Source organism: Bacillus rossius, chromosome 1 (genome assembly GCF_032445375.1).
Source record: "Bacillus rossius redtenbacheri isolate Brsri chromosome 1, Brsri_v3, whole genome shotgun sequence".
Classification (NCBI taxonomy): Eukaryota; Metazoa; Arthropoda; class Insecta; order Phasmatodea; family Bacillidae; genus Bacillus; species Bacillus rossius.
Window position 1 is genome coordinate 293,741,088 of NC_086330.1, and position 14,050 is coordinate 293,755,137.

The 14,050-nt window shown below is 35.7% G+C and overlaps 1 protein-coding gene across 1 annotated transcript in view; it reads left to right on the forward strand.

Moving 5' to 3' along the window:
• LOC134527756 (calreticulin) overlaps positions 1 to 14,050 on the forward strand; it is a 50,023-nt gene that overhangs the window by 21,174 nt on the left and 14,799 nt on the right. The window contains exons 6-7 of the mRNA XM_063360684.1: positions 2,713 to 2,907; positions 12,582 to 12,737. Of these exons, the coding sequence (XP_063216754.1) occupies positions 2,713 to 2,907; positions 12,582 to 12,737 (351 nt within the window). The remainder of the gene's footprint in view (positions 1 to 2,712; positions 2,908 to 12,581; positions 12,738 to 14,050) is intronic.

Genomic DNA, 14,050 nt, shown 5'->3' on the forward strand with positions numbered 1-14,050 from the left:
TAGAGAGTTTTTTTATACAAATTTTGACGCTCTAAAATATAGGTGCGACGATTATACGATAAAAGAGGGTATACATAATACTTTCCCTGCATTTAAAATGATCACATATTTAATAAATTATTTTGTAATATTGGCGAAAATAAATGTTATGTACAGTAGGTTTTTAAAACGTTCAGATGTATATAGATGTTTCCAAAATATTTCCAGAATAAATACAGTAGAACCCTGTTATAACGAATCTGAAGGGAGTAGTTTATATGTTCACTATAGAGGGGAAACTTTATATCTGGGAAAACTTTTATATTGGCAATACATACTCAAAAGCAAAATCTTAACTACACATAGGCCTAAGCCAAGAAAAGAAGGAATGGAAATACTCAAAGCAACAGTTTTATGAGCAAATGCAGATATTATTTTTAATGAACTATACATGTACAAACTTTCTATTACCTAATGGTTCTTGGACATCGGCGTATTATCCTTTTTTCAGGCATTTAATACTCTGTGACGTTTTCGCAGCTTGAGAAAGAAGATTGTTCAGTTTGTTTAATATTGTACTTAATGTGGATGTTGTAATTCCCAGTTCCTTTGCTATTAACACGTGCGGGACAGTGGGGTTAAAGTCTACCTTTTCAATAATGTCCAGTTTATCTCGCACAGATAATGCCTTACGTTTTTTACCGCGTTTTTCACCCATTTTTATGTACGTATTTCTTATTGTAGTGATGGGTCGTTCGTTAACGATTCGTTCAAAAAGAACGAATCTTTGAGAGAACGAAATCTTGCGATTCGTTCGCGATGTAAAGAACCGGCTCTTTGAGAGCCGGTACCTTGAAAGATTCGGAAGAACGAAAACGCGGAGAGAACGAGAGAACGAGAGAACGAGATGAGAGAACCGGCCACGCGCCCGGTCCGATTCGTTCGTGAAATGATTCATGACGTCAGGAGTCTGAAGAATTAGTAATCACAGCGTGTGCATGTTCACAAGAGCAAACGATAACTGATCAAATAAAATAGGGTAACATGAAAAGTATCTATACCTGAAAATGTCAACTGTTAAGTAGTGGTTTAAAATTGCTTTTTCACATTCACATACACAAATTTGGAAATAAAAAACTAAAAAAAAAAACCAGTATGAATTAAAAAATAACAGGGAAAGTAACTACAAATGTTCACATTTACCATTTTTGGGTTAATTAATGTACTTCATTTGTTTCTCTTCATACTGAATCGCAGTAGTAGTATTAAATTTTTGTCTTTTTTCTCTAAATGTGTTGGTCTACATGTAAACACTTTACTGTCACTAGAGTGTAAATAGCCTATATATTAATATTTGTAACTTAAAAAGTAATAAAATATAAATAATCTTGTTTCATATACGCAACTGTGATTCACTGGTTACGGAAAGCAATGTTCAAATTCAAATACAAAAACACGTACGTAATACTCTAAAGGATGAACGAGTTACGACACCTGATAAAAGAGCCAGATCCTATACACAGAAAAGAACGAATTGACCGAGATGAACGAATCGTTCTGAACGAATCATTTCACGGCACTGATCCAAAAGAACCGATTCGGTCAAAAGATCCGTTCTGCCCATCACTATCTTATTGAAGCACATATGCAGCTTAATAAAACGAAATTCTTTTTACCGTCAAAAGTAAATAAACGAAAAATAACGAGTCTGGCGCATCAAAGATCACTACTTATCATTTAGTATTGCAGTTGCTAAAGCTGGAACGAAATTTTCTCACTTTCTATGGAAAAATTTAGTCCACAGAGTTCTATCTAGTGGTAGTCTTACGAACCTTACTCGATCAAAATGTCCGAAACGTGAACGATAAAAATGAGACGTAAAAATATTGAATTTGCTGCTATAATGTACATACGTATTTGTGTGGCGGTAATTTATTTTTTATTTTGAATACATATTAAATGTACACGCGTTCGCCCATTCTTTAACTATGCAGGGAAAACTATTTTTTATTTTCACCAAACTGATCACCATTTCTGGCTACACGTAGCATACCGAGGCCACTCGAATACGACTTGTTTATAATATGAACAGTGGACAATCGAGTAGCGTATTGCGGAGAAAAACTTCAATGTGATCCAGAATAGACGTTTTGTGAAAAAAAAACTTGTAATTATATGAAAATATAGAGAAAAATGTGCATTATGTCGGCAAAATTTGTTCGTGGTACGCGGGAAAACGTATCAACATTGACAAAAGTTGTGCGCTATATCCAATAAATTAATACATAACCTCACATCATTTTGGCGGGACTGAGACGGAAATTCACAATAAACGGGAATTCATTATAGGCGGGTTCACTATAAACGGGTTCTACTGTACGTACTTTGAAATCTACCTACGCGTCCAGGCTGTGCCGAAAGGGATTTTTTAATTATACCACAGTTGTTATTGTATGTGATGAAGTTTAGCATTAATTTATGTGGCAAGCAGGAAAAAAAAAATGGAACAATGAGAATCTAATCTTTATACCCCATTGCAAGATGAATTTGGATTTTTGTGCTAAAAGCTTGCAAAAAAATATTTGTTTTGCATTTGGGTGAATGTGTGAATATGTTCCCAAGTAGTGCAAAAATTCATTTAGTTTGTTTTGTTTAGCAATGTTATATGTTTGGTCAGTGACTTCTGTTTTGTGGTTCTGCTGGACACTGGTCAAGCCTTGACTCGGTTCTCAGGGAGCATGGGTGCACCCGGAAATCGACAACCCGGAGTATGCGCCGGAGCCGGAGCTCTACAAGAAGGACGAGATCTGCGCTGTTGGCTTTGACCTGTGGCAGGTCAAGTCCGGGACCATCTTCGACAACGTCCTCATCACGGACGATCCGGAGTACGCCAAGAAGTTTGGGGAGGATGTCTGGAAGAAAACTTTAGTGAGTTCTAATTAGACACTTTTAAGTGAATTCAGTTGCAAGGGGAGATGTCATTGCCACCGATTTTTGAAAATCAGGACAATTAAAGTACGTTAAACATGACAAACATAACTAATTTGTCATGTAAACTAAAGCTGAATCTTTTCTTAAATTGTTTTGAGATGAAAACAAAATTTTAGTAAAATAATGAATTTAATGAAATAATTTGAAATTAGTATTTTTGATTATCATTTGTTGGTGTTTTTAATGAGTTCATTGCAACCGCTTGCTGATGAATCTGTGAAATCTGTAAAATACTTTATTTGAGCCTCAGTCAAACGTTGTGTGATGCAGTAAAAAAGAATTCACCTTAAAAGTTGGGTTGAAAACATGTTCTTTGATAATATTTGCCCCCTATGCATGTCATTTGAAAGGAATTGTACGTTTGTATATTCTGCAAGAAATGCTTCGATAGAATTTCTTGGCCAGAAAGCAATGATGCCAGTGGCTCTGGTGGTGGTGTTAATTGTGGTAATTTGACCTTTCCGCTTGCTCATCATAATCCTGGTGTTTCACGTAGGAATCTCAAAAAACTGCAATGTTGACAATAGAGTACTCATTGTTCCAAAGTCAACTGATACATCCGTGGCATAATTGACTGTTGGATCATATCTGAACGCCAAACGTTTGTCGTAATGTCATATTTGGCAGTCTGTTTTGTCACCGTTCCAAATTGTTTTGTGTGTAGGCTCCAACTGAGCAAGTTGAACTCGACTGTATCCATTGTTTAGGTCATAATGGATTGTGCTTGAGAAATTCTTCGATTTTCTTCCAAACAGTGTCTACGCTCTTCGCCAGTCTCATTTACTCTACGATCATGTAGTTGGCTTGCGTTGCGTGTTAGCCAACCAATATTTTGTTGCTGGTGGCATTTACCGTATAAACCCACGTACCACTCGCCCCCGGGTAAGACCCACACCCTTATTTTTAGAATACCATGGTGGGAAAAAAATGTTTTTATTGCAAATCTGCATGAAAAAAAAATAATTAGTCGTATTTTCTTTTCCTTTCAAACTGTAACAAATCGTAAAGAATTCCCAAAAAAGTACTAAGCTAAATATTACAGCCTCTGCATTTGTGTTAAAAGTGAACAGAAGGCAGGCAACTGCAATGTGGCAACATCGCGCGAGTAGAATGTGGCATCGGCACGCGATCGAGAACAACACGCCGTGTGTGCGTGTGACCTTGCCCAGCTCCCAGCTGTTTACAGTTACAATCTTCCGCGTCCATTATCGTGCGCTGGGCAATGACCTCGTTCAAACAAATAAACTATAAGGCACACAAGTCCTAGCCACGCATAATAAAAACTTTTTTTATTACATGCATAATAAAAAACCTTGTGCCTAAATGTGGCATATTCTACATAAAAATTCCAACATAACATTTTCTTTCAGGTTTTAATACATTTCAGGGATAAGTTTGTTCGAAAATGTTTTCCGTGTCGGTATTGTGTACCGTGGTTCTAGCGCCTGTACCAGCTGCCTGAAACCTACATTCTCTACGATGCTGAAAGGTTGTTGATCAAGACAAATCATTTGAGCTATCAGACAATTAAATTTTTCAGCACGTTTATTCCCTGGCTTAAATTTTGATTTTTCTGACAAGAAATGTGTAGTGTTGGTTGACAGGTCACATGCTTTTGTCTACTAGTACTGGGATGTGCAGAAAAAGGTACAATATTTTGGAAGGTTTTTTTTTTTCAACTACCAGTGAAGAAGCATCTTCACGTAAAGATTGTTTGCTAGTACTAGGCTGTGCACAAAAAAGTTTAACATTTAGACAGGGTTCTTTAACATGCGATAACGCTGATAACATAACATCTTTGTTCAAAATGGGTTCAAAGGTAGCACTACTTTTTTCTGTGGTACTTTTTGACTTTGTTGGTGACAGTGCTGTAAACAAAAGTTTGTTTTTCTGCAAACACTGTTTTTTCTGGTAGTAATGTGTGCCGAGATTTCAAATGCTTCATTAAATTGGTTGTAGATTTGGAAGTACCGCCCCGTGAAATTTGCGCACTACAATGATTACAAATTGCATATTTTTCATTTTCACTATTGATGCGAAAATGTTCCCAAACTTTAGACATGTTGATACAATATCAGACCATTCGCCACGTAATTTGAAACGACATTCGGCGAACATTCGTTTTACTAACAAACTAGCAAAACACTTGAAAATAGTTTTAGCAAAACAAGATTTGTGCCAAATAAATAGCATATGCGAAACAATTCACGGTAACCTCAATAGCACGAGGGTGAATTACTGTTTTCCTTTGCAAGTAATAAACACGAGCCTCTGTTGACGGTATGGCCAGAGAATTCTTTAAAATCGATTGTTGCTTTCATTATACAATTTGTCCCGTACGCAACGAATCGATACGTTTCAACTTGACTTTGTTTTATGGCCACCAGAGGTTTTGTGAAGACCATCATCCTTGAATGGATCACAACTAAAATGGTGACGACACGTGATGTGATCTCGTTTCATAACCGTCACTTTCTTCACAAAAAACAATGGACTTTTCTTAACTGTAAATAAAATTAATTAGTCTTTTTACAATTTATTTACGTCTAATACATGAGTGAGGAATAATGTTCTTCGATCGTGGAGTTTTAATAAGAGGTTACACATACCCGTAACATTGTTTTTATTTTTTATTCGTATAAATTTGATATTTCATAATAATGAGCATTAGGAATTTTATGTGCATACGGCAGGTAAGATATATTAAAATATGTAAGAAAAGCTCAGATGAAAATATATTTCTACTGTATTTGCTTAACTTAACCGATACCTAACCTACCTTGCCCTTTTTTAGTACCCGATACTGAGTACCAAAATTTTTTAATAATCGGTGGTATTGAGGAATCGGAGAATTGGATTGACCCATCCCTACTCAAAAGGTTTTTTTTTAATTTACTATAATTTTGTTTTACTACACATTTTCCGGCCTCTTTCCCATCAAATTGTGTTTATTAGGACGTTAGAACCGTAACACATTTCCTTGACTTACCTTTCATGTATTCATTTAATCATTCCCTCACAGCTGGGTGATCTAGCTTCTCTAGGGGAATATTTGCAGAAACAAATGCACACACTGTATCACTTGCAAATTTGACTTTAATTTCCTTTGCTCGTTTATGGAGAACAATATTATCCTCGAGTGTCACTTGCCTTTTGATTCCACAACCTGATGGTGATGTTTGACTTTTTTTCTTCTCTAAACGAGATACTGGCTGTTTGCGGTGTTTTTCACAGGTATCTTTCCTTTTCCAATCTACTACCGTATTGCAAAATTTACACATCATTATCTGCTTTTCTTTATTAAAAACAATGAATCCTTCATGCTCGTATTCTTTAGCTCGTTGAAACACTGATACGACCTTAGGCATTGTGAAGTATCAAGTAAACCAAGTAAACTTCAAACAAAACAAACCGCAACTACCTATTTTCGTTCACATTTAACTATTTACATGGAACGTAGGATCTTTTAAACATCATTTGGTCATTTCGCATGACTGGCGTATTGCGACGTTAAAATCCCATAACCTCTCTTATTATTTACTAGCAATACAACAACGGAAACGAATATGGCCAAACTGCTAACTTCATCCACATCCCGCTAGGAACGCTGATAAATGGTTGCCGCTTTCAGGCCGAGTGTGTGGTACTTATTTTGCTTAAACTTATCTATGGCGCATCTCATAATAAAGATGGCTTACAATGTTTTGGTTTACTAAACGAATGTGTTTTGCGGCAAAAGTATTATTGTGAAACTTAATATTCATATCGCGAATAGTAATGAATTTCGCGGCATCGCCAGTTATTTTGTGAAAACGAAATGCTGTAAAAACAAAATAGGCATTTGGAAACACATTTGTAAGTGCTTAGAATGTAGTTCCAAAATCGTTAGTAAAATTCAGCGATTTCGTCATTAACGAAATTCGAGTACCTCTACTTATCAGCCCCCGCAAGCAGAAGCGATTGTGCTTTTAAAAGAACGTCAGTCCATTCCTTCTCCTTTTGTTTCTGTGTTACTGTACTCGAGTAACTTGCAAATAATATATCTTTTTTTTTCTTTTATAAGTTCTAATACTGCTAATTTATTATGCACAACTTATATTTTTTTACTCATCATGCACTCGATAACCTACAAACTAGGCAACAGTAATGTAAACAATAAATTAAATAAGGCAAAGACTTTGCAGACTGGCTGTAGGAATGCAAAGAGGTTAAAAATTTTGGTGGAACACATTTACTTTGCACTGTTCAGTTATATGCAAAGTGAAAAGTTGCAAAGTTTATTGGTGGAATAGGCCCCTGGTTGTGAAGAATTTGCTGTAACGGGCTGTGAACTTAACAATTCTTGCAGTGTCACATATTCCAACTTTACAGTTGGATGTTGAGTCAAGTGCCTTATGAGATCAGATGTGCTGCCGTAGCTTGTTTTCAGAGTTTTATTGCGTGTCTTGCATTTAGCACTAAGTTTATCATTGCTTCTAGCAAAGTAGTTCCAAATATGCATCTTTTCTTCAGTCATGTTTACTAAACAACTAAACAAAACAACCAACATGTAACGTGAACTAAATGACAAAATTATTACCATAATTTTGTATTACTACGTGCCCATGTAAAATTCCCCTAATATTGTGGACCTCAAATAAACATCAGAAAATAAAATTATTCAATTTAATCTCATTTTCACCATTTATATGTCACAGGAAAGAGAACTGATGGTGCTGCCATCTCTTGTGGGCTGTAGCGTAACCCTGCCTCTAAGTGACGCACTGGCCAATCGCAGCTGTCCCTGATAATTACGTCACTGTTTTTTGTCTTGATATTTTGATGAAACTATTTTAGACGTAATACGATTTCATTCCGGTAAACAGAAACATTAATACAAATATAAAATTACGAAACCACTAGTTAAAATAAAAAAAAATAAACAACCTAAAATGACGAAAGTGAAAAATAAAAATTGTTATGTGTGAGAGTGCCTTTGAACTGAGAAACACCTTTAGATCAAGTACTTTCTAAGTAATTCCACTGTGTTCTGTATTATTCCATTTTTTTTAAATTTTGAAGTGGTATCTCCTCGACAATTTTTTCATGCTATATTCTGCTTGTTAAACCCATGTCTGCATGTCGAGTGGTCAGATCCCTCGTCTCCCAAGGCATTCCGAGTTCAATTCCTGGTAGGGTGCGCAATTATGTGATTTGACGGGTTTTCTCCGTTTCATCCGTTTACCCTGGATTGATACCCTTAATTCTCAATCTTATTTAATTACCTCTCATCAAAATTCAATAACCACAATGTCATATGTTAAGGGGGATGGATGTGAACTCAGCAGGTGGTTTCATCAGTTGTTATGGCATTACCAATTTTAACATTTAATATTGAAAATTTACCTTTGTTAGAGTACAGCTCACACAGTAATTGATTTTCAAGACCAAGTGTCTGTTGATACTACTTTTACAGTTAGTCATTCTCAAAAAAGAATTCAAAATTAAACACCAATAACTCACTGTTTACTTAAGGCATTCCACTAAATTATGCTGTAAAAGTCAAATTTTGAAAGTAATGATTGTATTGACCTAAAAACTGATGAAAATAAGATGTCTTCAGACCCGTCTGAGAAAATTGGGAAAACTTCGAACTAGCCGTGAATTTTTTGTTGCTTTGAGAAACGTGTGAATTTTTGGGAGTCATCAGGAATTACTTGTATAGGAAGTTTGAAAAGAGCGTAGTTGAAAAATTGCACACCATGCCTGCAAGCTGCGTTATGTATACAGTTTTTGAACATTGTTTACTGGTGAATCTATGCAGTGGATGTGAAATGTGACCAGGGTTCGACTTTAACGCCTGTCCGCCTGTCCGAGACAGGCAAATTTCCGTCCGGACAGGTATATAACGAAACGTGCCTGTCCGGGGGGGACAGGTTACTATTAAATTTCAACGTAACATTCAGTAGCCCACATAAGTCCGTCAGGAGTACCGTATTTACCCGCTTAAGGGTCAAGGGTTGCACATTTTATGCCGATTTATTGAGTAATAAAGTATGGTGCGACCCTTCCGGGAGTTTTTTACAGCGCAGTTATTCTACTCCGCGTTCTTGACCCCTCCCTTTCTCTTCTACGACTTCCACCGGCCCGACTTCCACCGGCCCACCGACTTCCACCGGCCCACCGGCGTGGCGCTAGCAAGGCTGTTGTAGAAGGGGGAGATGGGGAAATCTAAAAATAAACCAGCCAGAGAGGCGAAAGAGTGTGAGTGTGTGTGCGTGTGTGCGGGCGGCCATGTGGCAGTGATAACCAGTTTTCCCTCCCTCCCTCCCTCCCTCCCTACACCCGACACAAATTCTTCACATTCCTCCCTTCTCATTCCTTTCACGTGAGAACTGGCACCCTAAACAATTAACGTGTCTATTTTGACAGGTGTTTACGATGCAAAGGCGCTCAATATTTTAATATTATACATTAGAGTAGTTTGTGCAGCAATGTGGCGATTTGTAAGTGGCGCTTCAAAGCCGCCGAAAAAAAAATTTTGGTTGTCTGTAAAGTAGGTTTACGGACGATAGTTTAACATGACGTCATAGCAAAACATTTATGAAATGATTGCATACTTTTAAGAATAAAATTGAATCATTTTTATTGACTTATCACTATTTTGTATGGATAAAAAGGAGTGAAATTAAGTCTACAATTTAATTGATAAATTTACTTTTATTTGCACTCATTAATTCAAATATGTTTATTACTTAAACGAACAGATTATTTTAACTTTAACTTTTATACATGTTTGCTATTTAACTTCTTCCAATCTGTGTTATTCTGTTAAGGATAGGACGATAGGAAAAGTAGGAAACGAATGGGAGTGTTTCAAGTTTAATGTGCCTCGAAAAAGTCAAATTGATGGTTGTTCTAATCGAGTGGAAGAGAGATACATGCAGCGCAAGCGTACGTTGAGCATAATGAGACAAAGCGTAACGGGACAACGAGCGTAACGGGACAATGAGTCATCCTTTTTTGTGCTTGCAGCCGGCGTTCATCAATTTATTAGACTTTTTCAAGATACCTTGTGAACAATAATGTTCAGTGTGAAATGGTGGAGCCAGAATGGATAGCTCTGAAAATTGTTGTTCACCAGGATTGTACTCCTGTGTACAAAGCCAGTTGGGGGGAAATAAACACAAGACACAAGAAAAAATTTGTTAATATTCTTTCACTCGTGGATCTTGTGTTGTCTCTGCCTGCTCACACAGTAGATTGTGAAAGAGGATTTTCTTTGATGAAGTCTACCAAAACGGACTGGCGCAAGAAACTTGATGATACATTATCATCACTGATGCGTATCCAGATGAAATCAAGTAGTGGCTGTGATTTTGATCCTACCCCGGCTATTGAAATTTGGTGTAATCATGGTAAGAGAAAGTGCAGACTATTTCAGCCCCCATACAGAAAGTGCGTAGCTAGGCTGCAGCAAGATGAGGAAGATGCATCTGATGACAGTTAATCTGATAGTAGTTCAGACACATTAAACCAGTGGTTTGTGCAAAACACTTAAATCAATATTTAAAACTCCATTACCATTATTAATATTAAAATAGTGTAAAACTGACTTGTTTTGAGTACAGTGATGTTCTTAAGCATATATCAAGTTTATAACTAGTAATTTTTTTAACGTAAGCTGGACATGTGGAATTAGCTACGGACAGGTAAGTGTCCAATTATACCTGTCCGTTGGACAGTCCATTTAAATCCTTAAAATCTATCCCTGAATGTGACACCTGATAGAACTGGTTTAGCGGGTAGTAAGGGAATTATTGTTTCTTTTTTGCTTATACTTCTGAAGAGTTTCACAGAAGGTAGTAATAAACAGAAGTCACCACTGAAAACTAAATACAGTAGAACCCTGTTATAACGAATCTGAAGGGAGTCATTTATATGTTCACTATAGAGGGGAAACTTTATATCTGGGAAAACTTTTATATTGGCAATACATACTCAAAAGCAAAATCTTAACTACACATAGGCCTAAGCCAAGAAAAGAACGAATGAAAATACTCAAAGCAACAGTTTTATGAGCAAATGCATATATTATTTTTAATGAACTACACATGTACAAACCTATAATGTCCCGTTTATCTCGCACAGATAATGCCTTACGTTTTTTTCCGCGTTTTCACATTTTTTTATGTACGTATTTCTTATTGAAGCAAATTTGCAGCTTAATAACACAAAATTCTTTTTACAGTCAAAAAAAATAAACGAAAGATAACAAGTCTGGCGCATCAAAGATCTCTACGTATCATTTACTTTCGCAGTTGCTAAAGCTGGAACGAAATTTTTGCACTTTCTATGGAAAAATTTAGTCCACAGAGTTCTATCTAGTGGTAGTCTTACGAACCTTACTCGATCAAAATGTCCAAAACGTGAACGATAAAAATGAGACGTAAAAATATTGAATTTGCTGCTATAATGTACATACGTATTTGTGTGGTGGTAATTTGTTTAATTTTGATAACATATTAAATGTACACGCGTTCGCCCATTCTTTAACTATGCAGGGAAAACTATTTTTTATTTTCACCTAACTGATCACCATTTATGGCTACACGTAGCCTACCGAGGCCACTCGAATAAGACTTGTTTATAATATGAACAGTGGACAATCGAGTAGCGTATTGCGGAGAAAAACTTCAATGTGATCCAGAATAGACGTTTTGTGAAAAAACTTGTAATTATATGAAAATATTTGAGATAAATGTACATTATGTCGGCAAAATTTGTTCGTGGTACACGGGAAAACGTATCAACATTGACAAAAGTTGTGCGCTATATCCAATAAATTAATACATAACCTCACATCATTTTGCCGGGACTGAGACGGAAATTCACAAACGGAAATTCATTATAGGCGGGTTCACTATAAACGGGTTCTACTGTAGTACAGTGATTTGACAAGTGAAAAACTACGGGATCTCAGTTGCAGAATAAAACCAAATAATGTTAAAACTACACTATTGGATGGTGACTTTTTTTGTCCTCCACTATAAAGCTATTCCTAAAAAGTACAGACCATGAGCCATCGGCCATTAATGAGTAATGCAACATTGCAGTTTTACGTGGGAATTCAGGCATTACAGTTTGCAGATTGTCAAAATGTCACTCAAAGTAGAAGCATTTTCATGCTTAGTTTCAACAGTATACAAGAGCTTCTAAATTATGTTCAGTAAAAACACATTTATCATATATGTTATATAAATTGTCTTACTGGAATACTTTTTATTTATTGTATAATGTATTTATTATATTTAATAATTAATATGTAGTGTTAAATAGTATACTTGGTTTTATTAGCTCTGATAACCAGCATTTTTAGCTTTATTTTTATCAACGTAATAACATTTGATTAAATTTATCAAAAAAAAAAAAACTATTAATAAATACTGCAAAAAAACCTGGAATATGGTTTTGCCAAAAGAGTGGCCACCCTGCTCATGGTTTATACCTCCCCATATTAATCACATTCATTCATTTATTTATTCAAACCAATTCCCTTCCTGCCATGTGTTAAACATTTTCTGAAGTAGTAGATGTTGCATTCTTTTTCATTCCTGTCTCTTCTGTTCCAGGAGGGCGAGAAAAAAATGAAGGATGAACAGGATGAGGAGGAGAAAAAGAAGCGCGATGCGGAAGCAAAGTCGTCGTCGAAGGATGATGATGACGAAGACGAGGACGAAGACGATGCAGCGGAGGCAGGGGACACGCCGGAGACTGGAGAAGAGGAGGTGAGGATTTAGATACTTTTCTCGTGAACTGCCATGTTTGGTTGTGGAATGAGAAACTATAGTTTTGGGGGATTACCATCGTGTTTAATAACCTGCTATATTTGAAAACTTGAGTGCCGTTTCTCGAAAAAATTTATTGTACTAAAATGTTGTAAATACAGTAAAACCTCTCTATATAACAAAACTGAAGGAACCAACATTTTGTATCTTTGGTATAAAGAAGTTCTTTATAAAGGGGTGGAACAAAACAAAGGTATTCTTTTTAAAGTATCAAATTTTCCACTATTTATGGACATAACACGTGAAATTGCAGGGCATTTTGGCACATGAATTGAGTCTTGATATAAAAAGAATTTTAAGAAGTATTCCATATTAGAGACAAGTAATGATGTAACCTATTCATATTGGAGGCTTCACTTTCTACATAAGTTATCAATATTTATAATTTTAAACAGTTTTAAAGAAAAATAATATTTTACCCCTTTGTTGTAATGGAGTTTACATCTTCATGGTTGCTACAAGACTACAAAACCAAGAAAAATGAGAAAATTCAGGTAATTCAAAACGGTCAGAATTTCTTGAAAATGTCAGGAAAAACACAACCTATTTCTGGAATTTCTTCCTGTGTTAACAAAAGTGAAACAGAAAAATACTGCTTTTACTTCAAAAAGTTCTGAAACGTTTACCATCACAAAATTTGCTTGATTTTCCTTTTTGTTGATTCTCAGGGTTTGTTCAGTAAATACATAGTTTAATAATGATAAAAGCCATATTTACACATTTTTACGTACAAGTTGTATAGCCTTTACTCAGTAGTTTCAGGAGAATCGATAGTAATTGTTTGAAAACACATATTTTAATCTTGAACGGCATTAATTTTACTACACTGCCATTTATTTTGATGGGTATGTCTCGTCAAATAATTCAACACTGAATTTATTTACAATCATTTTGAAGATTACCTGTTTATGTGGATTAATAGAGATAAAAATACAAAGGGTTAGGGCTTATGTGTTAATATTAAACATAATACAGTATATGAAATGACCGCACATGTTGTGATGCCGGTGGGGGAAAAAAATTGCATCGGGAATCATTTAAAAATAAAAAAACTAAAAAAAAAAAAATAGAGAAAAACAACAGTGTGCTATGAAGTGTGTGGCATGATTATATAATCAGCAAATCTGAAAGGGCGTCTGAATGAAGTGAGTGACTTGTGAAACTAGCGTTCAAAATCGGGTAATCCCAACTTATAATACTGGCAACCTCCAATAAACACAGAAGTAAATAATTATAGTTTATATTATTTGTAA